This window comes from Hylaeus anthracinus, unplaced genomic scaffold (genome assembly GCF_026225885.1).
Source record: "Hylaeus anthracinus isolate JK02 unplaced genomic scaffold, UHH_iyHylAnth1.0_haploid 11982, whole genome shotgun sequence".
NCBI classification, from domain to species: Eukaryota; Metazoa; Arthropoda; class Insecta; order Hymenoptera; family Colletidae; genus Hylaeus; species Hylaeus anthracinus.
The window spans coordinates 1,950,456-1,978,312 of NW_026534330.1; the positions used below are offsets into that span (position 1 = coordinate 1,950,456).

General features: G+C 39.0%; 1 protein-coding gene and 4 non-coding genes across 18 annotated transcripts; 2 read left to right on the forward strand and 3 right to left on the reverse strand.

The window, feature by feature from the left end:
* Positions 1-66: 66 nt before the first annotated feature.
* LOC128885898 (NAD kinase-like) lies at positions 67-26,958 on the reverse strand. 14 transcript variants are annotated; one of them, XM_054140250.1, is made up of 9 exons: positions 26,687-26,958; positions 24,379-24,432; positions 8,379-8,462; positions 5,285-5,414; positions 4,371-4,496; positions 4,069-4,240; positions 2,948-3,300; positions 1,969-2,051; positions 67-1,551 (listed from the first exon to the last, which is right to left on the reverse strand). In XM_054140250.1, exons 1-9 carry the CDS (start codon positions 26,797-26,799, stop codon positions 1,359-1,361), a joined length of 1,308 nt encoding a protein of 435 aa, XP_053996225.1. In that variant the 5' UTR covers positions 26,800-26,958; the 3' UTR covers positions 67-1,358. The 14 variants fall into 14 exon arrangements, with proteins under 14 accessions (XP_053996225.1, XP_053996223.1, XP_053996220.1 ...); XM_054140248.1 differs by lacking the exons at positions 24,379-24,432; positions 26,687-26,958 and adding exons at positions 15,742-16,160; positions 17,222-17,409; XM_054140245.1 differs by lacking the exons at positions 24,379-24,432; positions 26,687-26,958 and adding exons at positions 15,742-16,176; positions 17,222-17,409.
* Positions 13,757-13,828, reverse strand: Trnae-cuc (transfer RNA glutamic acid (anticodon CUC)). Its single transcript has one exon. It is a non-coding gene; the product is annotated as a tRNA-Glu (tRNA).
* Positions 20,495-20,566, forward strand: Trnag-ucc (transfer RNA glycine (anticodon UCC)). Its single transcript has one exon. It is a non-coding gene; the product is annotated as a tRNA-Gly (tRNA).
* Trnag-ccc (transfer RNA glycine (anticodon CCC)) lies at positions 21,443-21,513 on the forward strand. Its single transcript has one exon. It is a non-coding gene; the product is annotated as a tRNA-Gly (tRNA).
* Trnag-ucc (transfer RNA glycine (anticodon UCC)) lies at positions 26,023-26,094 on the reverse strand. The gene has a single exon. It is a non-coding gene; the product is annotated as a tRNA-Gly (tRNA).
* Positions 26,959-27,857: the final 899 nt, after the last annotated feature.

A 27,857-nucleotide genomic window follows, 5' to 3' on the forward strand; every position in this document is an offset into this window, starting at 1 on the left:
TTTAAGTTATTATTTCATCTTAATATTATGTTAATTACCATAAATGCAATTATGCGAACAATAAAACTTTGTACAAAAATGATTTTATTAAAAATTCTCATTTATAGGAAAGTACAATCAACATTTACAACAGAATGATCCACAATTAGACCATTTTCGGTGTCAAAACGTGGAAATTACCAACAACAATTTGTATTTTCTTTTAATAGTTGATTAGAGCCTGTGTGCTTTACTCATTATAATTAGTAAATTGGTCTGAGAAACCGAACAGAATTTATATCCATGTATAAAGGATAAAATTCTTTTAAATTGGTGGTTTAAAATGCATCGAGAAAGACATACGTGGATAAAATAAATATAACCGCTTAACGTGGAACGTTTCCATTGTCTTTGCAATTTTTCTCCTTGACACAATTTGTTATTACGATTTCCCGGTAACATACAATATTACGGATGTTGCTTTTCCCGTTCTTCTTATAAAAATTGAAATGTAATCGATGTTTCAATTGTACTGACATATTTCGTAATCGTAATCAAGAAGATCATGTCACTTTACGGCAGGAACTTTATTCTACAATATTTTTAGCATTTTAATTATTAATACCCCTTTTGTATTTGTACCCCATTTTTGAGCGATACATCCTTTCAAACAAACGATGCATTAATTTTAATTAAAAAACGTTTTACCACGAAGAAAGAAAGAAAAATTACACCTAACGTCGTTAATAATTCGACAAAAATATTAAAGACCCGTTCATCATAGTTTGCGAAATCGAAACAGAACATCGTTACGTGAACGTACACGAACAGTAAACCTATGCATTTGGCGCGAAACACTAGAATTTTTTTCTCGATCGTTTAGTTGTGCTTTTGATGCACTGAATTCACATCGCTAGCTATCCAAACAAATGTTTACATCACGAGCAGAAACGTGCGTCTGCAGATTTTCCGTGAAGATGCAAGAATTCTTACAACATAGTTCATCTATCAACAAAGACCTTCTTGCCCAGCTCTTGAATTCATAGTGCAATCGTCTTACATACTCTTGACCGTTTGCAGAATTTTGATCTCAGTTTATCGTAAATTTAATGTCGTTATTGTGTCTAAACAACGTGCATATGTTCTGGCATTTTTAACAATTATCTAGCGAGGTGTGTCAATCACACCTATTCCCATGATGGAGTAAACACAAGCCACGCTTGGTTATGCATGTAAAACGTGTTTTCCGTGAGGTTTCTCCAACGAGTCGGTGACTTTTAGATCAGACCTCGAAGACGACAACAAAATGCACTGATTCTTTAGAATTTAGGCTGACATCGCTGATTTTGCCACAATCCGTTGTGACTTGTATGCCTGGCCTAGCTGTCACGATCGAGAGAGTCCAACGTATCGTTGCTAGAAGAGTGGGTCAGATCGCTTAGTTCGTCCAAATGTTTCTGCTTTTTGCGGACGTTCCAGTGTAGACACTCGGCCAGAGAGTCGAACCAATCGGTAATTTGATCGGCGGCGCAAATGCTAGGCACTGGATATATGGAAGTAGTCACCCTCAAGCTGCAAAGGGACAAAAATTCCACTTTGATGATTCGACGAAACCAAACCTACACGAGTATAGCGACAAATAGATGAAAACACGAAAAGCACCATCACCTTGCAGGACAGCCAACGTCTCGTTTCTAGAAAAATATGTTGTGAACGGATAGAAATGAGATTACATTAAACCAATCGTCATTAGAGAGGCGGACATTTTGTGAACCATCGATCGGAATGATAAAGAAATACCAAAGTCGGTAGTAACACATGTACAGATGTTTGCTGACAAACCGAGCCAAGAAAGGAGAAATAAAATGAACTTGGGGGAAAAGAAACGGAATTTAAATAAATGAACGTATCGTAATGTTGCACCATCGTGCAGCTGCGATGAATGTAGAAAGAGGAGACGAAAGTCTTTTACGAAATAACAGGACAGACCTGTCCCCGACGCGTAGCTCTTGCTGATTGCGACCATCAAAGGAGACGTAAGCTGTGCTGCGGGCCTTGCTGTTTGCCATTATCTGAAATAATAGCGAAAAACGCAAACGATTAGACAGATCTAACGAACGATTAACTTTTACCTGTCGCCGTGGAAGAGCTCCTGTCTATTTCTACCGTCGAAGGACACCCAGGAGGTGCTTCTGCTATCGGGTGAAACAGAAATCTATGATAGAAAGTAACAAGTTATAATTAAATCGTTAGCACCACCAAGAATTTGTAAGGTCGGTGTACATCGCTTACGTCAAGATCAATCTATAGTACTCTCTGTTAGGTCGTCATATACGTCCGAAGTTTAGGTTATCGCTTCGTGACGTTTGCTTTTCCACATATCGGAGATTAGTGTGCCATACAGTAAAAGCGAACAAGCTAGTTATCTAAACGTTAGCGGTTTTTGGAAATGGCAGAAATAGCTTCGCGACGACCTATTAAAGAGTACTATCGTCACAAACGCGAAGCTTCTTCCGTATTCGTCTTATCGTTACATGGAATGCCCATAACGCTCTTACAAACGTATCGAGTTTGTTGAAAATGGCAAGGGGCAGCACATTGTCTGGGAATGCTGACGATGTCCACTGAGACCAAGTTTCCTTCTACGGAGCAACACAACGAACTAGAAATCTTGACGTCACCACAATAAGAGCCTCGATTGACCCAGACGGAAATACTGCGTCATACTAATTTCACGTTATTCGACGCATGCTAATTACTCCGGTAATTAACAACTAGTCGATTCTAATACATTATACGCATAATTTTTTTATAAGATCATCTTTTTGTAACCACATGACAAAGGTCCAGAACTTTTTTCTATTCGGGTACAGAAAAGAACGTTTCTCTGTCAACGTTACCCCGACGGACCTGTCGACGCCTATAAAAAGTAATGACGTCGTTGTAGCGTAAAAAAATTCGGAAATACCTTCAGCTCGACGCCGGCCGGCACAACGATCGGTCTGAAGGACAAGGAGTGAGGGCAGATCGGTGTGATCATGATGGCAGGTACCGAAGGATGAATCATGCTGGCTCCGGCTGCAACGGCATACGCGGTCGACCCGGTCGGTGTGCTTACGATCAGGCCATCACCTTGCACGCTGGTCACGTGTTTGCCGTCGATGAAGAGGTCGATATTCGAGAGGTACGGAGACGGGCCACGATCAACCACGACCTCGTTCAGCACCAGAAGATTTGTCGGCGGTTTGGCCGGTTTACCCTCCTCTCCTTTCCGCATGATGATACATCTCAACCGACTCCTCAGGGTCAAGGCCGCGTGACCTAAACAGAAGGCCAACGTTCGTCAAGTTTATAACTTCGCGTTCAACGGGACGTATTCGGCCATTTCGCGATATGCCGAGCATACAAGTGACCGTTCGTTTTATGTTATTTCGTTTCTCTACACAGTTCGATGAATCTGCGCGTAAAGGTATGTGATGGTTCTACAGTAGGTTACACAGTGATTATAGTGTTTCGGTGATTCCTTATCGTCGGAGCTCGAGGATCGAGCGTCTATTGCGAGTGAATCAGGTGCTTGGTGGTTAAAATCACACAACGATTCTATAATTGTTCGAAGATATAAAGACGATCTTCGCGAGTTGCAAAATGCACCAGATAAGCGAGAAGTAATAAAATCCCCGATAAAGGCTCGAATGTAAACCAAAGTCTGGAAACGCTAACGCTTGGACAAATCGAAGCCTACTGATAGTTTCAAGTAAACAGACAAGGTATAGAAGTGTTTTGATGGCTTCATGAGCAACGCTTAAAAACGGACCAAGAAATTGAGCGAAAATGTCAATAATAATAATAACAACTCGTTAGTTATTACAACATAATGACACGACATTTGCGTAGAAAGAATATTTTTATACTTATTTACGACAGTCATAAAATTCCAGATTTTTTGTTTAATGCCAGCGCTGTCCGATTTCTCGCAAAACCTGTTAAAATCAAGTATCGTATCGTCGTTCGATTGTCATGGATACAGACACTCGCGGCACCCAATCATTTCAGTCACAAGGAAAATCGAATTAGAGCGTAGTCACTCACCTTCTAATACGTTTGTTACTTGTTCCTGGAAATTGTCGAATTCGAAGGGTGTCAGGAACCCTAATGAACCAAGATGAAACGCCATTACAGGTGGTACTGATTGTTGAAATAGCAAACTTGCATATAGGAGGGTTCCATCACCTCCCAAACATATGATGAAGTCGATGCGATCCTTGCATAGAAATGAATGTCAACTTTCAGACGTGAAACGGTAAATACATATATTGTAACAATATTGACGGTAGCCAATACAACGGTACGATATGTACAAAGTTTGAGAACTTGGAAAAAAGAGTGATTACCTGCAGATCGTCCGTACCATCCCTGAAGGTCTGCAACCTATCTCGAACGCCCTCGAATCTGGGGTCCCTAGCTAAGGCTGAATCCTCCAAGACGGATGCTTCGACGAAAACTACCATCCGTTTCTCCTGCGAACGAGTAGAACGTTAAATTTCATATTTTGTCTACGCATTGCTGCGCAGGTAAGTAGCATCACGCGTGCGTATTATTATCAATCGAACACATATTAAGTGTAACCATCGTAAATGACGTATACTTTGATTCTGCTGTGTACAACTAGAGAAACGTGAAACGATTACACGTTACACGTACAACATTGTTATCTAATGTTTACAAAGGGATACGATGCAAGATTATCGTTTACACAACTCGATACGGCTTTATAGTCACGCCGAACCGATATACCGAAGAATCGCATCGCACTTGTAAGTCTCAAGGATACCAAGCGGAGGATAATAAGAGTAAAAATATAATGACACTTAAAGGACGCAAGGTGATTTCTTGGAAGCAGTTTCCTTCTTTGTTACTTTCTGGCGGCCTCGATTTATGCATAATCTATATAAATAAAACGGAGTTGTATCTGTCTGTTTGTAACCGCAGCATGGAGAAGCTTCTGTAGCAATTATAATGAAACTTGGAACGTATCTATAAGGCAGTCCGATTTAAAATTCAAGATATATAACAATGAAAAATAAAATTTACGTTGCTTTACCTACCATTAATATGCGGTTCTAACAACAGAAACGGATGTAACAAGAGTTGTTAATAATTAAACTCGAAATATAACACTCCGCAGCTGAAGAAGGCAGTTCGTAAATAAATATTCAAGCGTGAAATGGTTTTTCAAAGTTGCAAAGAATTCATGGAAGACAAGTGTTAATGCGAAGGACAAATATCAGATGGCAATAATACTTACTTCTATTAGCCAGGTGACTAACTGGACGAACGGAGGCAACACCGAAGAGTCACGGACTTTCTTGATGACCAGGACAGTGAGAGGCGGCTTGTACCACGTCAGCCTCTGAGAGGCAGGGTCTTGTATGGTCCTGTAATAAGACAAACATGAAGTTTTGAAACTATTTAATGATATTGTATTCAGCTTTACGATAAACAAGTGCGTAATTACGCAAATTGTTAACAGATGAATTTTTTTTTTATCGAAACGATAAAAGTCGAGTTCAAATTTATATAGCAAATAAATATTGCGATACGTTAAATTGAGGATTAATTTTAGAAGGGCTCCGGTACGCAGATAAGCATTAGTTATCAAATCTACGTACACTGATTAACTGATTATGAGACTATTAAGTATATGTATGTGTGATGATGTACGTTAGATAACAATTCGAATTTCGAATAAAGATTAAAAGGTAACCTAATTTTGATCCATTATTCGCTTAACAATATACTGGATTTTATAACCGTATCGGGTTTTACATTGGACTAGTTAGAGCTTACTCAAAGCACCATTTAATTGAATAAATAAAGAGTTCTTCTTATTCGTCGTTCGTTTATTTTTCTAATAGGATTCTGGCCATCTCTAATCGAACTCTACGCGTAACAATCTAGTACATACAACACGTAGTGCCTAGACATGCCTGGATATGCCGTCTGTTAAAGACTACGAAAACGTTTCTTGTTGCTTATATAATTTTGTGATAGATTCCTGGAGGTATATATATTCCAAAGTAAAATGATTGTTGATCGAGCTATTTAATATTAATAAAAGCACAGAGCGGGCTTCCGTGGATAGGTACCCGCTCATTTGCATGCAGAGAGCGTTGATCATAATGCTTATCATTGTATTAGGGTCGCCGAGATCAAAGGTGCGAAAAGATTAATGATGCATAGTTTAGGTATGAACACAGGGGTGATCTTTAAGCGGCATTTGCATTCTTTTCATTGGCTTATAATCTTCAGAATTTACACTAATCGCTTCTGGAACCCGAATTTTGTTTTTTAGAACTATTTTCGTACCGGCGAAAGTGCGTACGTTACATCGAAATATGTTTACATTTGAATAAACACTTTGTAAATATTCATTAATAAACGCGTCGTATTACGAACTTGAAAGCTCGGGAAAAGTTTGAGCATTAATTAGTGCAGAATTTTCCTTGTGCAAACGGTGTTGTATCTTATTAAGCGATGGTTATTACTGGTTATAATCACAGTTATACTGCTTCAAGCGTAACACTGATTTCCGCTTCCTTTCCGACGAGAAGTCAGGTTCGATAGAGTATGACAGGTCACTTTTTAACGGTCAAAAACGAAAATATCTATAAAAAAAACTTGTATGTCATTCGTACTTCGATTTCCTACTAATCTATCGCTGAATCTTGATTTTTACGACAGTGATTGATTTTTTTATGACGCATGGGTTAATGAAATACGTCAATCTAAATACATCTTCGAACACCTTATTGTGTATAATTAACCTCTTCAGGGACGATTTTTTTTTTGTTATTATCTATTTTTTTCTTCTTTTTATTATCGACAGTAATTATAATTATAAAAAACTAAAATATATTTACACTGTTGAAAAATTATATTTATTCTTTACGTCAAATTTTAATTCATGATCCGAATTATGTTTATTCGCATTTAGAGGAATTCTTACACTAGAAATAGGCAAATAAAAACCATTGTAAATATTAGCATTCAGGAATATAACTTTAACTTTGTATTTTCTTTGAAGTATCCTGTTATGACAAGACATTCTTGCTTTCATGAATAACTTCAACTTCAACATTTCTACTTTTTTAAGTAACTTCTATACTGTATTAGAAAAAAAAAAAAACACCAACCAACGAATGTCGTAGAAAAAATATTTGTCGTCAAATTTAATCCAGTGTATCTATAAACACAGAATATTATATAATGTACAAGTGTTCCAGAATTGAGAATAGTCAATATTAATGTCTGCCTATGATGATACAAACGTAGTATTTCAATTATTTTTGTTGTTTTAGTTATCAGTATACTATTATTATTCTTGCTATTGTTGTTTTTCTAATTATGGTTATTGTTATATTAAATTTTAATATTTGAAAAGTGACGTTATATGACTGTTAATAAGTATGGATTTCTTATGAACTGTAAACCTAATACAATTTCTATGGTTCCATGAAGAACCTACCTGACAGTTCCAACCATGACGTGATACCGGATTGAGAGTCGCGCTCGTACTGAACGTGGACCGAACATCGCACTACGTTTTTTAACGGTAAACAATCGGACGACGCGCAGGCGCACAACACGATCATACGAACGCTATCCGTTTTATAGGAATAATTTACAAAATTACTTCTACCAATGTTTTCGTTTAAGTAACGAAAGAAAAGCATTCTACTTACTGTTCATACGCTTCGTAATGGTAGACAATCGAATGCTTATGCCAAAGATTCATTTTCAGTTAATTAATTCGATACACAACGATTTTAGGTTGGCGAAAGCAACCATTGTTTATTTATATCAATTATTTTCGTTCTGTGTAATCAAAATAAAAACGCACTTTAAGTATAGTAAGTATAACGCACAATTATCTAACACTTTTTCTTGATCTAACAAGTTTTGGTAGTTTACCGTTAATAATTGTTGCATTCCACGAGAGTGCTGATATAAGTTTATTGTTCAATGAAATTTATTATTACACCTGTTTGTACACGTATCCAAGGTTCTCTAATCTATGAATAAATGATGTAACTTATGTTTACTTATGGCATTAGTAATTAGTATGCACATATAACAATCATTGTTATGTAAATGTAACATGCCGTGAGGAATAAATAATACTTTGATGCGTCACACTTTGTTTACTAATTTTAGGGTGAACCTCGTTGAACTTCGTGAGATTATAAGGTTACATAATGTATTGCAAAACTCACGAATCGAATCATTTTTAAAACAACTACTCGAATATACATTTATTCGACACGTAGTCCTACCCTTGGTCACCACAATGGTAACAAACACGACGATCAATGAAACTGCAGAAATGTAGATCTACTTACATGACCATTGCGGAGTTTTTCATAATACGCCCGCATGGGCCGAACTGTTGAATAGGACTCGGCGCATTCAGACTTCTCGTTCTCCTGGGAACAAAAATGTACAATTATTAGTGAAATGATTGAGTTAATTGAGTATCTCACGACGTTGCTCCGTGAGATAAAGTACACTTGCCCCTGAACTTTGTTATCGTACCATTCTCTGTTTTAGAACGTAACAGACAAGCGGAAATAGAAGAAGATTCAATGTATCGTGGTCACTGTAGTGACACATATATTAAAAAAAAAAAAAAAAAACAGAACAAACTGCACGTAGTACTTATTCATGCGAGTACACCGAGACATAATAGCGCATGCGAATCAATTTGTAATACACTGTACGAGCAATTACGTCGGCATCTCGCAAAGTGACTGAAGGATCCGTGGTGAAACGACGTCGGGCTGTCACAGATTGGTCATAATTTTTTTAACGCGAGCGCTAGTCAATTGTGATTCATTACCTACTACCATGATTTACAAGCGAAATACATCGATCAAACGAAGCAACGTGTTCAAGAAAATAACCGACTACCATTAACGTACGTAATATTTTACAAAAGAAGCGTAAGACATTTTTTACAAGACCCACAAGACGAACCCGTCATTCGCATCGAAAGAAACTTTATGTGAAATTAGTTGAATACACATGCACACAGATTTGATGACTTAAGCCATTCTATGACGTGTGTCATACACGTGAACATGATGTGGTCGTACGCACAGACCCTTCTCGTTTTCTTTGACGTACGATAGCGGGTGATAGTTTCACGAAACTAATAACAATTATAATCGGCTGAATGGCAATTCCGCACGGTTACAGAATATTTGCGGACGATTATCGCAATCGTACGTAACTTCTGGATTAATCGTGCACCGATAACGCGCAACTTCGAGACGTACGCGCTATTGTATATCTTAATCACGAACAATGATCACGTTCTCATTCTACGCTCGTATCGTTACCCCTCTTTCAGAATTTAAAACCGATTCTCATTTCGAGGGAAAAAAAGTTTGCTACCTGAGCACTCTATTCCGTGGAACATTTTCCATCGACGCGTCGATCGATCTCTTTCCCAGCGAATCAACGACATCGAAATTGACATCTAGGTGTCCATTGCTTCGAATCTCCAGCAAAGGCGACATTTGGTCCGTCATTTTTTCACCGATAAAACGCGACCAATTAACCGCGAGCTCTTCGGGAAACGTTGAAAAAAGTTTTCTTCGAACTTCAGACGGCTGTTACGAAAGACATTTGCTTTTGCAACATTCCGTCGAGTTGTCCAAGGTACAACTATGTTAATTGCTTCCAACTTTGGCAGTAGTTGCGCAATCGTGTATAACGATTCCCGTTAAGGATTCGTTTCAATTTTTCGATCGCTCGAATCGATTACCGACCGAGTTCCGTCGCTCGACTTTACCACCGATCGAGTACGTTGTAAACAACGATGAACGAACTAGCATTCAGCGCAGCGGCGCTATCACTGTGTCACGCTACGTTCACGAGTCAACAGTAGTAGCGTTTTTTTCATGATACTCTCCTAACCGTTGTCTGTGCAGCTGACTCTGTAATCTCGAGTTACATAAAAACTCTATCGTGCGATCAAATACCGTCCAGTGGGGACACGAAGATTCTCGAAACACGAGCACGTATACTTTTTGTAAAATTCATCATTGATACACAACGGTTGATCCACGTGAAATGAACGTTGGCCTTTGACCAATCTAGTTATCAAGAAATAGTAAGATACAGCTTCAAGGACAAACTATCTTTTTCTTGACAGTTCCAATGGTACTAAATTAGAATTTACTTGGCATAACTTCCAATGCCTACGCGTTAAGTGTTGAATTAGATCCAGTCTTGCTATTTCTAACAAAGAGTACCACAATCGCGTTATATTTCCAGTTAAAGGAACAACATTCATCGAATTAACCTTTGGGTTGTCGGTGGCGATCGCGTCGATGATTTCTGACGTCTTCATCGATTGTCACGCAGAAACAGATCGCGTTCCATAACGAGGGAACATTTCGAAGCATCGATACGTTAACCTTGAACTCCCCGTCGACTAGTCACACTTGAAAGAATGCACGATGCAAGCGAACATAATTCACGTGTTAGTCGTGTTGTTTATGCTGTGAACGAACGCGCGGTCTCGGCGGATGATTGTAGACACGCAACGAACCTTTGTCCGGTCTGGATCATTCGGAAGTTTTCAAAGAAATTCACTGTTTCGCACACCAAACTTTCACCTCGTTTCTCGTTCAATGCTTACTCGCGACGGAAATATTCTCTATTCGTCGCGATCAGCGAAGCGTTTTAGTCGCACATATTTTACATGGAGTAGCCTGTAGAAAGGACCGAATCGCGAGGTGGCTGCACGCAGAATGACGATCAGACCGGAGGTAGCCAACAATTATGGGATTCTTTCAACAGAACCGTCGGTATATCGTAAACTCCACGGTTCTTGTCGATACTAACTCTATCTTATTATTATGTAATAATAGTTGACGATGTCGCATCTTATCGTGCGATAAATCTACCGGTGTGTCAGCTAAAATTATACGTATGTGCCTGCACGAGTGTGTCGTTCGATACAAACGTACGCGCGTTGGTTGTGGAAGACAGAACGAAAATTGAAAACGTTCCCACAAGCTTACGAATGGAAATCTTACGGATACTTTGACAATGTTTCCAAATCCATTAGGTAACTTTTCCTTCTGGTTTCGCTCGGTTCGACTACCGGCAGACTTTCTCTCGATTGATTGGGAAACACGGAGAAAGACAGGGAGAGATTTAACGAAATGATACAACGAATTGTTGGAAAGGAGGGTGGCGTTATTTGCGAAAAGTCGCGTGTAGCTAATCGGTGGCCCAGATTATCGTTGGCTGGAAAGCTTGCAAAACCACCGACGATTTTCTTCCCTGACCCCTCGAGGCTCTCGATCGAATCTGGAAAGGAGAAAACGATCCGTATGTCCGGTTCGGTAATCGATTGCATCGACGTGGAATTTCTGAAATTCCAACGGACGTAGTAACGGGGGCGCCATGTGCGAAGCCTACGGGAGCCCCCTGGCCCATCGGAGGCTGCGAGCAAAAGCCGAGTCAAATGGAATGTACAGCGAAAGGTGAACGCGTTCTCGCTCTCAAAGAAAGGAGCAACAAAAAACGCTCCCGCTGAAGCGTTCGTGATTCGAACAGGTACCGGCCTCTTTGCACACGTGCGTGTAAACATTGATGTGCGACGCCCACGCACACAGCGATGTTTACCACCGACCTAAAAGTCACACGCATCCGATAACGGGGTCTTTCCAAATATTATGAGCCGCAAACTAGGACAAACGTGTTTTGTTTCGCAAAAACGTACGCTGTATAAACGATCATTGCGGTGCGTTAGTCTTAAGTGTCTTGATATATCACCCGACGAAGACATTTGTTGCAAATATTTTCCATCGTCGGTGCGAATGTAATTTGTGGTTAGCGCAGGCGACAATTAGTGACAGCCTTGCAGTAATCGACTATCCCTCGGGGTATTCGAGAGATATTTATAATTGATAACGTTCGACAACGGGGAAGGGTACCTGCCTACCGTGGACAGAATTCGTGTCGCAATGTCGTCAATTTTTTAACATTTCGTACATTTCTACATGTTTCACAAACGCGTTATGTAAATGGTTCACTACTGTTCGAATACACTTTGTGATTTGGTTTATCGTAGCACATGTTACGATCGAAAATTTAGGTTAGGGGCTCAGGGCTCGTAACAAACACGTGCCCTACCTTAATTCAGCCTCGTCCATGTGCACCAACCGCCGAAAGGGATTTATCGGAGCGTCGAGAACGTGTACGGGGTTCGAAGAACGAGACTACGAGTCCACTAATCGACCAGGAGGAAGACACGCGTCTGCACTGAGGTATTGCAAAAGAAAACTCGAGGATACCATGGACGGGTCGACGCTGGCGTCGCGACGCCCAATGCACTGCACGCATGCTCTGTTAGAGACGACCAATCAATTCTGTTGCGCGTGAGACAACGTCTATTTTCTACTCATTTTATTTAACTTCTTTTACGCAACTTCGCTTTTGGACGCGGCAATGAATCGAAACTGATGAAAACATACATTGCTGTTACACATTGTAAACAGGTTTGCGTGTATCTTGTTGTCAAGTATTAGAAAAAGTATTATATTCATATAAACAAAATTGTATTATAATAAATATTAACGTTATCGTTGTAACTATTTATAAAATTAACTGGATGACTGGAGCTATGTTGTTACAGTAGCCAAAGTTTTTAAGATGCACGGAAAGTTAGGAATTTACTTGTTCAATGGTGAATTATTATTATTAAAGTGTGTTTATATTATTGGGTCGTCCAGAAAGTTCGCGGCAAGTTTTAAGAAAAATGCAAAGGCATATTTGAATTTTTTTGTATATTTATCGAATTACATAGGTACCATTTTGTTTCACAACCTTTCCACCTTTTAAGGAATGGATATATGTTATTCGTTTTCAACCATTTAAACCTACACCACTATTTAAACCTACACCACCAACAAAAAATCGGCATGGACTTTCTGGACAACCCAATATTTATTTCTGAAATAAGAAAAATGCTTGAGACAACACGTACCACACGCGTTATCGATTGTTATTCTTCAATAACTATGTAAATAATCGATGCACGACTGTCATTATATCGACGAGTAAATTTCAACTATAACGCCTGACAGTTGTTAAATCGTTGGCCTACTCGGCACACCAGCAACAGATTATCAGTTTATACTGGCACGATGCGACCCCGAGTAGTAGGAATGTTGAGCAAGCAAACGACTTTGCTCAAGTTTCGCACGAATTGGAATCGGATTACGGGGTTCCAGTTTAATTACGAAATTGAACGACCGTATACTGGTTTCGCTATAGCTTCGTTCGTCCGATTTACTTTTCATTTCATTGAGAGCGTATTCCGCTATTACTTAGCGAAATTTACACGAAAGAAGGTCATTGTAGTAACTCTAATAAACTGAGTACATAATTTGGTTTCGTTTTAATTGTTAAATTCTTTTAGAAATTGTATAGTCGAGTAAAGAGATCAACAGTGTCCCTAAACAAACCAAATTCAAATTACAAGTCATTTGGTAAATTAACGAAAAAAAAAAAAAACAATTCGTGCAGAGTTTCATGTCTGTATCTCGACTTGGGACAAATTGTTTTTTTTCCGCTAACCAACAAATAACTCGTCGAAATCAAATTTGATTTAATGATAGTTTCGATAGTTTTGGCCTCCTTAACCAGGTATAATCTTTGCATACAAAAACTGAAGCTATTAAAGAAAAAAAAAAAGAAATTCCGGTACCGGGAATCGAACCCGAGCCTCCTGGGTGAGAGCCAGGTATCCTAGCCACTAGACCATACCGGACTTGACGACAAGTTAGCTATCGAATGTAAAACAATTCATTAAATGTACACAATAATTTAGCAACAAAGTATTGTTTCTAATACCAAACCATGTCGACTTAAATACGAAGAGAGAACTTTTGCAATACATTTTCATCTGGTCATGAGAATAAAGGTACCGCGAACAAAATTATAATTTCGATAAACAATGGCCTGAATAAAGAGAATGGTGGAATATTTTATGATTTCTAAATCGGATGTTAAGTCAAGCAATATTTCGGACTTTTATAGTACTGAAAAATAGTGACACAGGTTCAAACAAATATCATAACTGCTGTACTGAGAATCGAACGAGAATGAATTTTTGGGAGCTTGTGCCAAAGATATTAATGTACAAAAAAAAAAAAAAAAAAAAATGTTTCAGCGGATAGCAAACACGCAAACTAGTAACGCCACAGGAAACAACTGTGCCACGGAGACGCTAGTCTGTAGTTTACATACTCATTTTGCCTTGAAATGGTTATGGTACTCAGCCTAGTTCTAAATAAATATCACATTGTTGCTTGAGCAACAAATTTAAAAGGCAAACAAAATTTCTACGTGTTCTTTTAATTATTAATTTTCATAAATGCTGTCACTTTGAAATTTAACAAATGAATACTTTCTGAAAAAACATGATCCCGTTCGAGTAATATACAGCCGAGTCTATGCAATTGAAGTTTCTACAAATAATGTCCAATTGTGGACTGAAACCTATTCTTGGAGCTAAAAGTCGGAAACTGTAAAAATTCTGAACAAGTTGAATATAGTATTGGGTTATTTGTTGAATTAAATACAAACGATTGCGGTAAACTATTATTAATCTTCTTATGTCTTATCCTATCTGAAGAAATGAATACTTGACACCTTTTCATCGTTCCCGTTGAACAGTGTTAACTAGAATGCTTCCAGTACTACGTTCCATTGACAAACATTGAGTTTCGAATATTTATTGCAAATGGTCACCGTTAATTCTTGTGTAAGACCTTGCAGAAGTCGCATACCCTGCATAACAATGGTAGGTATTAGTCATCTGGTTCTTAGTATTGCATGGACAATACCGCACTGTCTTTAAATCATTTTCATTTGGACAATTTCAGACTGACCTCATTTTTGAACACTGCTAATTGAAGACGACGAATGAGACAAGATTTCCATTTCTTGACATTTCAAAATTATATTTAGTTGTTACGATATGCTTATATTGCAATAATTCCTTATATTGCACGGGCGGGACTGCGCTATCTTTAAATAATTTTTATTTCGTCAATTTCAAAGCATACTTTTGCATATTTTAAATTGCTAAGCATATTTTCAATTTTTTTTTAGATTTTTATCTCCGTTTCAAATACGGCGCTCGGAACAGTTGTAAGAAAAAGATGGTAAAGCAAGAAAATGAAGGACTATTTTCGAAATAGCTACACGATGTTTGCGATGCTAAAAGATCCTTCAAAATACGTTTTAATAAACGACATAGTGTAGTTTGTACCAAATCCGAAATGTTGGACCATTCGTTTTTCGATTTAACGTGGAACGGCTCGCAACGATTTCATCGCTGTTATCAACCATACATAAAATATTTCTCAATTCTTTTTAAACAATTTTTGATCGCGCTCCTTCGACGAAAAGTTTCATTCGTCATAATTCGTACATTTGTTACTTTTTAAATATACGCAACATTTGGAGCGATATCAAGACTACTAAATAAATGTATTCATATCGAAAAGGATATTATCCCTTCTGATTCGAAGAAAGTCTTCCTTGAAGTTTAAAATTAACGCGTGCGAGACAATAAACGTGCGCTAATGGTCTGGAAAGTCCGACGAACTTTCGTTTCATGATCGTATAATATTTATTTTTTTCCACTTTTCAAAATGGTGCAAAGTCGTTACTCACGGCCAAGTGCCGGAACGCTTCCTGCGGCGCATTTCCGGGTCCTTGTCGTAATCCTCGAGGAAGGGCACATCTGTACAGGCATCCTCAATGCTAATGCTTCCTTTATTCCTGGCGATGCACCTCCAGTCAAGCATTTCGCTCACGCTTCGTCGTCGCGGTTTTTCCCTCACCATTTCCATCATCCGTTAATCATCTCCTTTTCGAATTGTTTCAACAAAGTTCCGCAAACCCGCTGACCGTGTTACACATTTTCGACGTTTCGTTCCCACCGGCTTTACGACAACAAAATCCTTCGACGAAACACGTGTTCGATGTAACGAACTTTCGACAAAGCCGCACGCATGTTCAACGTTTCGAAAGTTACAAACATCTATCGACGATAACCATCTCCAAAGTCTCTCGTCTCAGCGTTCGTCGTTCTGCAGAAACGCAATCCTAAAATCCGTCGACGATTTCAACATAAAATGATCGAAGCATCGTTCCTCGAATTATTAACCCTTTGCACTCGAGGGGCGACTCTCAGTCGCCACTGAGTTTTACGCGGCAATTCGAGTGGCAACTGAGAGGCGACGATCTTCACTTGTACGTCAAATTTCGTTCGCCTTCGAACCGTTAACTCTGTAATTTCGAGTGACAACTACCGAGTTGAGAAATTTAGACGATTTTATTATCGTTGTAAATCGGGAGAAAATTGCTCCTTGTTGCGAGGATTTCTCTACAAAAATTGAATTCTCTAACGAAGTTGCTTCGAAACGGGTAGGTCGAGTTAATACTATTTGAATTTAGCGCAGGCTTATGACCTACTTCATTCGCACACTTCGACAATTTCACTTCGGAACAACCGTAGCGACTGATCATTCCTTATCGAAATTGTTTCTCGTGTGTATGTAGTCTTATCATTCGACGAACGTCAGCTCTATACGTTGCACTAAATTATACAGTATTTTTATCGCTTCGTTTCCAAACGTTCAGATATTTCAATATAACGACACGTGGAGAGCGTCAGAAACAACGCAACAAACACACCGTGAATTTACGACTACATCTGCACAATGGTTAACGTCGGTTCTAAGTCAAGCGAATATCCGCTCTCATAAACGTATTACAATTTCAAATTACAACGACGCCTTGCCATCGGTTGGGGTCAACTCTGGATTGAAATTGCAATTAATCGTTACATCAACAACGACTTGAAAATGACGTCTATCGAAACGATCCGCGATAAGTCTGTGCAACGATACGTTAATCCTACGGAAAGTGACAAGTTCTTTATCGCGTTTACAATGAACGGATTCGCAGAGTTATACGACCACGAGTCGTTTAACCGCGAAATCGCGTCGAACTATTTTTAAAAGAGAAAGCGTACTTACAAGGACGAAATTCTAGTTAAAGGTAACGTAGCGACCGAAAAATCATTTACGAGGAAAACGTTTTTCAAGGTGTTCTAATTACTATGCGTCGATACGGTGTTCCGACTTACAGAACTGCTCGCAAATGTGTCGCGATGTCCCATGGGGAGACGTTTTTAGCGAGAAATCGATTGCAGAAAACGCGCGAACGGTTTAGAAACGAGGCTTCGGAACCGGAATCTTGCGTGAATGAACGACTACGGTGACGAGAGTACCGCGATCGACGACCGCTCAGAGTTCACTGAAGAGCGACTTTACCAGCGGCAGTCTCTGAAAGGCACTTAGGGCTTTCTAACTCGTGTCTCGCCCCACCACGTTTCACGTACTATCTCATGTACATGCGTACATACGCGATAAAAAAGTGTCGAGTTAGCACTGTTGGAGGCATTCAGCCATAGCCGTCAACATGCTGCATGTCGTCTAAAATGTTCTGCTAGATGCAGATTTCGATGTATGATCAGTTATGACTCAACAAAAACTGCTTGTTTGGCGTTTTTCGCTGCGCGTTATGCAACTTCATAATGGATATAACAACATAATTCGAGTTATTGCTGAAGACCATGTAATGACAGTTATTTAGAACCAAAGTATACAGTTTCGAAGGTATTCTGTAAACCTTACTCGCGTTATGTACGTTAGTGTAATATTTTATTGTGATTTGCCGAACGATGAAAATTTGTTAAATATCATAAAGGATTATTTTTGACGGCACTACGAAGCAAACGAAAAGACTACCATTCAAAATGGCACAATTTCGACACTATTCAATATTTTCCAAACACTACATCATTCTCCGCAAAATGTTGCTTTATTTAAGAATTCATAAGTATGATTTGTTTCAAATACGTAACTTGCTAGAAAACATGTACGCTGTCTATTGCGAAAACTACGATCGTTGAGTCTAATGTGTCAATATTTATTGTAAAACTATTGCGAATGAAAAAATACACATAAATCGTTTCGGCATTACGTAATGTTGCAAGAAAGTCTTGTTTCAATATCCCTTACCATTTCGACAACAACAAAATTCTACAAAATCGGCTATTTTTCAATCGTTCAAATTAGAACACCCCATGAAAGGCATGTAATAAAAAATAAAATAAACGTATACACGAAATTAATTCCTGCTTCGTAGCATCCTCATGGTGGTTATCGTTTTAAAAGTGAATGTTGTTGTCACGGTTGTCGGAAGTCTGGGTTCGAAGCGTAGCAAACTTCTAATCGGTGAAAGCGACAATGAAAGGCAAATGAACGATTAACTGGTTCATTTGCAAGGAGACCTTACAGCTGCTCGTCAGTGGCGTGTTTGCGAGCCTAGACCATGTCGAGCTTGACCTATTTTCATTGTTCTTTCAGGAACACAAAGGAATATTCTTCTTTTCTTTTCATTTTTCCCGGCGTCGTTGGCGGGGCCAATATCCGTGTTTTCACATGCTCGGTCTTCTCGCTTTCTGATCACGATTTTCCATTTCCCGTTTTCCCATCCGAGACAAAAAACATCGAAGACGACGGTACGAGAACCAAAGAGTCGCTGAATTTAGAGCCGTTGAATTCGTTTAAGATTAACGGCGTGAAACGAAAACATTAAAAAAATCAGGTGTAAATCAGGTGTTAAGTGAACTAAACGTTCAGTCCGATTTTAATATTTTATAGAAAAGATATCGGTTGAACCACCAGGTGTACGATGTTACGTAATAATAATCGTTGTAAATATAAGGAAGACCTCGCGATCAACTAATCAAAGTTCGAATACAACCGATGCAAATATTAGAGAGTTACGTGTCGTTCTCTCCAACGTTATTTCCTTCTTGGACTTTTTCCCGATTATTCCAACAGAAAGGTTACATCTTGATAAGAACTTGTGGCCGACTTCCGGTCGCCGTCTTCGCGTCCCAATGTTGTTGAACCCTGCACACCGTGTTGAACGGTTTCGGTCGGCTCCCCGTAGGTTCACCCATCGAAAGAAAATATTTTCTTGCGAATCCAACATGCGACTCGATACCTCTTCGATTGCGTAATAAACAGTGATACGCACCGCAAGAAGTATATATGTACATATATTATAACAAGCAGGTCGTAAGGCATAACTGTAAACCAGTTGCACGTAATGCAATTATGGTATGAAAGTGATCAAAATTTATTGCGGCCGCCGGCACCGCGTTGCAAAACCGATGAGGACGAGGAGCGAACCGAAATATCCCGCGGTGAAACAGGCGCCTCAACAGGGCCGTACCTTCAACGTAGATACTTCTTTCTCGTAATAGATGACACTCAGAGCTGGTCATACTTTAATTGAAATAAAAATAAGAAATAACTATTTGAAATCATTTATACGATCCAGAAATAAGATTATAGATTCTTTCTTTTTGATAAATATTTCCCAAAAATTTCATTCATGTTTTGTGCTTAGCATACGAAATCGTATAACGAAAGTTTTCATTCGAATTCTCGAGAAAACTTTTCTCATTGTTATGTAATCATTACCATTAATATGGTTTGAGTTCACGGCATTGTTAATTATTCATCAGATTACATTTTGCCTGATACTGATGTAAATTTAGCAGCAAGCGTTACAAGTATGCGATCGTTAACGTTCATAGAAGTTCACCTCCATTCGCTTGTAGATTTCTTCATTTCTTTTTTATTGCTTTTAAAGAAACCTTGGAGCAAATATGAGACAAAGATACGATAAATACAACGGTAGAGTAATTAACTAGGCGTCATGGTGATACTTATTCCACAATGACCTTGAACAGCCTAAACATTTGGCGCAGAATGTAGAAAACATTCTTACCTCTCCTATTTCGCAGATTCTTCAGATAGAGAACCTTCATTTTTAAGCAATACGTCATACTGTCTTTTGCTCGAGCCTCTTAATATCCGGGAGTGACGCGAAAAAAATTTCAAAAAAAAATGTTTCACCAAAAGTAACTAAGGTCCATCCCGCTATACATGCATTTATGTATTTCGTTTTCGGCCCCCTCTCCCAAAATCAGCACTTCAGGATCCGCTCCTAAAGGAAGTAGGTACTTACACGGAAAACAGACTTTTGTGCTCTGTGCGAAATGAGGTACTTTCTCATAGAAGAATATAAAACTGTTGTATAAGAACGGTATTGTGGTTAACAATAAGTGCACCTTTCTACAAGTGCATTCATGTCATGGGAATGGGTAACTCTACGTTTATGACTGGTAATAAATATCTCTGTGCATTGCTAATTTGCAATGATAAACTCAAATGCGGAAAATGATACAACTATATAACAAATGACGTTTCTTAAAATACGCGAAAGTGTGTCACAGGAAACAATCATCATTTGCTATAAATAAAGTTCTCTAACACGTGCGATGGTGGTGTAATGGTCAGCATAGTTGCCTTCCAAGCAGTTGATCCGGGTTCGATTCCCGGCCATCGCACATTTGTTTTTATTTTTGCAATTTTAGCCTCCAAATCATTGTACTATTTATTATTTACGTACACAAACATTATTATTCGAACATTTAATGTTTTTCATATAAGAAAGGAATTATTCATATTTCTTTATATGTGTATCATCGATGTAATATCATCAATTGTATAATTTATACAATTGATTAAAGAATCTATCATAAAAAATCAACTCATGTATTTTATAAAATGATGTACTTTTACTTTTAAAAATGTTATGGTGTTAATAATAACTACCGTCGTATTATTACATTTTTACATTTAAAAACAGCTAGCATTACGTACAAGAATATATTCATTCCGATTTGAACGTATTTTTGAAACGATACACGTGTTGCGTTAACCTCAAAAAATTACTCAAACGAATCCAAAAATAAAAGTCGAAACGTCGTGATTATTTGAATAATTTTTACCTACTGACAATTTTTTGTTACTTATAGATGATCCGAGAAATCTAACTAATATCTTTTTCCGTTAATAGTATATCAATCAAAATGTAACAAAATAAAAATAATCGTTCAATTCTATCTTAACAATTTTGTTTAATATCTTGAAAAAACTGCAAAATCAAATTTGGCAAATATTACACTCAGCGCTGTATCATATATAGTGAAAACTTCTTTTTATTTGTATTTGTTTATTATTCGTTTAAAACTCCATATTTTTAAATATGACGCTCCAATTAACGTTTTGATGTGTCGTCGAATATAAATTATACGGATTTATTTATAGGAAAATTAAGATTATTATGTTACGATTGCAACATTTTATTTATAGAAAATAATCGATATGTTCGTAACTGTTCGACGCGGATCTAGTAAAAAGTAACGTTCCGTTTTTAAGAAGCACTGCTGGTGTAGTGGCATCATGCAAGATTCCCATTCTTGCGACCCGGGTTCGATTCCCGGGCAGTGCAAATTACCTTTTTTCAATTTTTTTTTTCTTGTACGCATACAAAAACCAAATATTGTTTGTTTATGGAAAATTTCGTGGAAATCGAGTTGCACCAGTCACAATAAAAAAAAAAAAGATAAATAGCTAGAAGAAACAAGCACTTTGAGTGTGACACTCGATTATAATTCCCACAATTGTTTTCTTACTGCGATCGATTAGTCTAATCAATGTTACTGTAATAGCATTTTTTCACATTCTTGTATAATAATTCACAAAGAGAATGATACAAAAAAAAGCACGATTCATAAATTATTCACAGTTTACGAAGTCTTCGATCTTCTGTGCCAACGTATCAATTTAACGATAAGCTCTTTCTCATAAATGTTCACTGCACATACGATTATTGTCTACCGTACCTGATAATTTTAGCAACACACGAATTCCTGTTGAGCAAGGCCACTCTACCGAGGATAGTTCTACCACGTTGCATCACTATATACCGATCATCACTATACTGAAATGCTGTAACAACGAACACTTCAATCCGTCAGCAAACGGTGCATTGTCGGGGAAGGAAGGAAAACAAAAATTTCCAATGATAAGCGAGAACCTTAGCGATAACCTAGCATTTAACGACAAGAAAAGATTGTTCGCGTGTGCTGACCGTGCATCGTGATTTCCTATCGATCGCTGGATTTCAGGTTACCGAATTTTCAAAACGTCTCACGTGCCTTTCACTTAATCATCTGTTATCTCTACTATGTAAGGAGAATATAAGACACACTTTGAAAACAAGCTACAATAATCGCGCAACGTCCCCCCTCCGATTGTTCAAGCGTGTTTTCAGAATTAATCTTTGCCACGAGTTTCGTTCAGTACCGTTAAGTATGAGTTGTTTTATGACTTAGTTCTGGACAAGCACTAATGGCAACGCAAGGAGTAACAACGAAATCTTATCTAACTTGAAAATGATAAAAACTAACTTACTTACTCTATGTCACGCGATTTTGATTATTCATAGTATCGGACTTAACATATCCAAGGCCGACGATACTTAGTCGAATTTGAACGCAACTTGTTAGAAATTGTCTCGAATGACTCGTTTGTCACGTTATCATACGCATATGTAGAAAGTAAATAAAACGCGCGCTTTCAACAAAATTTATAAACTCCGAGTAACGATTTACACGTCATATTAACCTTGTTATTCCTAAGAAAGGGAATTATGTTAAAAAAATCGAAGTTTTTCGAGAAACGACTCTAAACAATGAATAATAAGATAAAACGATACGCGTCTGTGAAGAAGTGTTTGTAAGTTTACATTGTTGATATTGAAATCAATTGCTGTCATGGTTATCGCCTATACCGATAAGTATTACGAAGATGGACTTGCGACAAATTGGGTTGTCGCGTTCCTAGTCTTTTGAAAGGCCACAGTCTCCGACAATAGCTAATTGTCAAAAGGAAGGAACAGTTTGAGGCCAATGTCAGTTTTCCTTGCTTGCCATAAAGATCCAACAGAATTGAAGCTATTATAGTCAGAGGGCGACAATGATACTGTGAACTTGAAAGTGACGGTAATTTATCCACAAATACGGACGCAGTTAATTGCGTTGCCTTATACAGTGCGACACACAATTTTACAGCCACCCATATTTTTAGTTATAAGTTCGCCGTTCCTCAATGAAATTGTTTGCAATTTTTAGTGACATTATCTGATACCAACGCACTACGAATTTGTCTTCGAATCATTTTTTCTTGTCTATCCCTCCGACCCAAACGATGACTTCTTCTAACATTGGTTTCTATCACAAAAAACATGCCAGACATCTAAGATGTAAGAGTTAGGTGGGACATCCTGTATGTTTCTTACATATAAACACTTTTTTTAAGTTCATGACATTATGGAACAATTTTTTATCATTTTCTTTTCATGTTTGTAACAAAATGAAATCAAATGAAAAAAGTGAATTCATTTTGTCAATTTACAAACATTGTTTTCTAATCCACATCACATTGAATGTTTGTGTATTAAATGATAAAAAATGTAACGTTTCGGTCGACAAATCATTTGATCGATCGCGGTGGAAATATGTAGTTCCACGAAATGTTGGTAGATTCAGTGTTAACATATCGAAAGCAAACTTCGTAGGTGTTTAGCGTACGCGCAAACAATCTTGGTCACAGATGAAAGTAGTCGACCTGACCGTGACTCGAGCTAACTTTCGTGATTCGTGCCAAACCATTGGCTGGTTTACGGACACTTGGAAACCTGTATGCTTGACGCGTGTCGCACGCGTTGTCTTTGCGTTTCAATTGCACCGCGACGCATGAGAAAGTACCTTCTAAGGCTCAAGGTTAATTTACAACACACTCAATCGAAAGCTAGTTTCTTTTTTAACACATATCCGCTCGGCAGTTGTAAAAATCCTCGCCGCAGCTTGGAATGCTTAACGAAACAAAAAAAAAATGGTGCTGGGTCGTGTGGCTAACGCGTGTCATTAGCCGTGAACGTCTCAAACACTAATTTAAGTAGAAGGAAGCTACATCTGTTGCTGGGAACAATATCTAGGACGTAATAAAGCGTGTCGGGATGTTGCGCTAAAATAGGATAAAGTACGTGCATGTAGTAGTGAGCGCAAATTGCATCCAGAACGGACAAAACAAGCTACATGTCTCGTGGAGGTATGTCTGCCCGAAGACCAGTCTTTCTTTATCGACGAAGAAGGAAGAACACGCGCGAAAGATTCAATCGTTACCGATCCAGACACACCGGATTCCGTCCACGAGACACTACTTGCTGCAGACAAAACAACAACGGGAATTTCTATCATGCTGGTGGCGCCAGTTGCAGGGATACAGGCTAGAAAGTAGAAAACTGCGTTACCTTCGCGGCTCCACTGTGTTGATGTAATCGACCGTTAACTCGAACTGCACGTTGCTTCAAGAGAAAAAGACTGTGTTATTCATCGATAAAGAACGAATTGAACGGACGGTGTAAATGTATCACGAAACGAGTGCGGAAATATCTTTTTACGGGCGCACAATGCCATTTTATTCTCAGCGACGCGGTTGCGAATGCACCGTTTCGAATAATCCGGAAATGATCGTTATCGAAAGTGGTCGACGTTTTGCGGTTAATGGTTAGATGATCTATCGATAGAACGATGCATATGCGAGACGTAACCTTGAAAGATCAAACGCCAAAGAAGATATCCTTGGCTTCGTTGGCGGAAGCCCTTCAGTTGTGTCACTTCACGTCGGAGATTAGAATTAGGCCCTGTGGCCGTCAAGAGCGAGACGTGAAAGGCTATTAAAAATGTGTAGAGAATATCCGAGAAATATTTAATACGCGACATTAAGACTTTGCCTGCGGCCAAGTTTGGAATAACATTCTTACCTACGGCGAACGACGATATGCAAAATACGTATTTTTACGTCATTCGCTTGCTACCGTCGATATACAAAAAATGGTAGTTTTCGTATCCCGATAACAAAGTGTTAAGGTCACGGTGCATTGGAGCATACTCGCAATGAACGTATTCCTGCATCTATGCTCTACATACAGGGTGTCCCAAAAGTCGGGAAGGAGCCGGAAATGGGGGGTAGCTGAGACGATTCTGAACAACAATTTCCTTTGCAAAAATGTCGGATGGGGCTTCGTTAAGGAGATATTAAGCGAAAACCCCGACCAATCAGAGCGCGCGTAGACCGTTGGAGCGGCCGCGGTAGCGAAGGCTACGCGCTGGCGGCCGCGCTTGTACGCGAACAAGTGACTCGACGTGCATCGAAGGACATTGACGCTGCCGCCTAGCGCGTAGTCCTTCGCTACCGCGGCCGCTCGAACGGTCTACGCGCGCTCTGATTGGTCGGAGTTTTCGCTTAATATCTCCTTAACGAAGCCCCCATCCGACACTTTTGCAAAGGAAATTGTTCCTCCCCGACTTTTGGGACACCCTGTATACCGCTCCAAAAGGGAGAGCATTGTTACCAATAAGAACGGCAAGGTCTGCTCCATGACCTTGGCCTAGATCGCCCAAAATCATCTCGGTGAAGGGACTAGTCACGCGTTCAAAAATAAAATCGAACGATTAATTATAATTACAGGGAATTAATTTCCGACTCCCTTTGTCCGCCGACATTTACTGTCTCTCTCGCGTTATTTTATGCAACTTACAACTTTAGTATTGGGTTGTCCTAAAAGTTTCTTTCGCGACTTGCACACAGTTGTTTCGTGTGGCAGTGTTTATATAAATAGACAACCGTATCTCATAGCAATGATGTTATAACAGCAATAGAGCGAAATGGATCGTAAAGAAATCAGTAATGCAACATAAAATATTGTGTATGTGTTAATTATTAATGAAACGAAAGAAACTTTTAGAACAACCTAATATTTTGATCATCGAACCGTTAATTTTACCCGCTATAAATAAAGAAAATAAATTATCCCCGCACTGGAATACAAAAACTTATATAATATATGTAGGTACGCAGATTAATGTTAAAACGAAGGAAACAAAATAAGATGTGCGATGGCCGGGAATCGAACCCGGATCAACTGCTTGGAAGGCAACTATGCTGACCATTACACCACCATCGCACTTGAGAACGTGTCTCCGAATGGACTGTGACCTAGTGCATAGCAATAGGTATGGCAACGCGTTACGAGTTTGTCCTTCGCTTTACGTGGACTTTACATGAAGAAAATTTGTCTCGATATCGACGAGCGTACGGCCACCTGCGAGTACCATGACCGCTCGATCGATGAATGCTCGTTTATTTTTAACGCTAAAAGTGTTGGCGCGCACAATGTCGCGAATAAAGCCGCGTCTCTGTGCCAATTTATTTAAAAAAGAAAAGTGCTATTTATTGTCCAACACACGATGTGTGTACACCGTGAAAGCAGATGTACAAAAGTCGAAGTGACGCGCGTTCGCGCATGGTCGTTGGAATTCAAAACGGATCTCGTAACCGGTACGGGACAACTGATAGCTCCCGAAACAATCGATCAATTCAACGATCGTTAACCGCGTTTCGGAGTGGTGATCGACGGAAAAACGCGCATGGTAATCGATGGCCCGCTATCGGTCGTTTCCCGCGAAACGATATCGTGTTACCGACTCTAGTTGCACTGGCGCGTTATTGGTTACATTAAACGACACTCGACAAAAAAACATTGCACTTTGCCTCACCTGAAGGTCTGCTGTTTATCATGCATTCTCGAAATGGCCGTTTTTTTCGACATGTTCTCGTCTAATTCGAGTTCCACCATCGCTCTGGCCAAGTGGAGATCTCTTTCGTCCATCGTGGACACCGGTTCTTCGCCTTTTTGTATTTTTTCTTCGCGCTAAGGATGCCGTTCACTGTTTATGCGAACCAGAATCGGTGAATATGCAACGAGACGATACGTAGCAAGACTGTTCGGAAACTAGTTGCGAGGACCTTACCGAGAGATGTCTCGTCGCGTACTGAAACACCAGTCGACTTAACCTCACCGTATTGCGTCTACAGATTCATGCTACTCTAATGGGACTCTCTTACCCTTTCCCTCTTCCTCGTTCTCTCCTCGCCCGCGCGAATAATATTGTCGTGTAAATACCGGCTGTGCGAATAAAACGGTTCTATTATCGTCGGCCGGGGTCCTGACGGTCTGCTCTTTCGGGATATTATTGGATCCGTATACTCTACTTTTGAATGGCCTTTACCGTTCCCGCTCGTAATGTTGTTTACATTGCTTGTGCGTGAGTCTTATCATCAATTGCTCCTTTTCCAACGTTTACGAGTCGTGTTTCCTGTCACTGAACCACGATGAATCATTTGTTTCTTGAACGGCGCAGCGAATTTGTTTACCTTTTGTTTACATTCGAGGAATGTTTCGTTGTAGTTAATTTGAGAGTAAATGAAATATTTGAAAGAGAATATGTTGCGACATCCCGTATTGTTTCTCGCTGATTATTCGTACGATGCCATTTCACTAATGCGAGTTCGTTCTAAATAGAACTAAATTGATTTTTTGTTGCGTATAATTCGTCGTCACAAAAAAGGTTAAGTGGTAGTTCGGAATACGTCCGCTCGGTGTTCCTGGTGTATCGTCCTCTGCTTTACCGGAGACCACTCAACTCTGTAGGTAAAATCACCGGAATCTATTGATCATTGATGCAGACGAGGTATATCAAATGTTTCGTAATAAGTTCAAAAACAGCGCAAAAACAACTCGTAAAAAGACAGGATCGACGACCACCTCTTATCCATGAATTTGCAATTGTCTAAACAGGAATTAGCAGTGAGCGCCATAGTCGGTCCAGGAGTTTAGATAAATTACGTGTAAAAATATCCATGAAAGTAAAAGTAGATTTATTATCA

What these genes read in the sequence shown, in the direction of transcription:
- LOC128885898 (XM_054140248.1), bottom strand. Translation starts at nt 15,923, where the DNA reads ATGATGGAAATGGTGAGGGAAAAACCGCGACGACGAAGCGTGAGCGAA. An exon ending in TAGTCACCTGGCTAATAGAA is followed by an intron (nt 4,497 to 5,284) that starts GTAAGTATTATT and finishes ACTCGTTCGCAG; the next exon opens with GAGAAACGGATGGTAGTTTT. An exon ending in AGTAACAAACGTATTAGAAG is followed by an intron (nt 3,301 to 4,068) that starts GTGAGTGACTAC and finishes CCTTCTGTTTAG; the next exon opens with GTCACGCGGCCTTGACCCTG.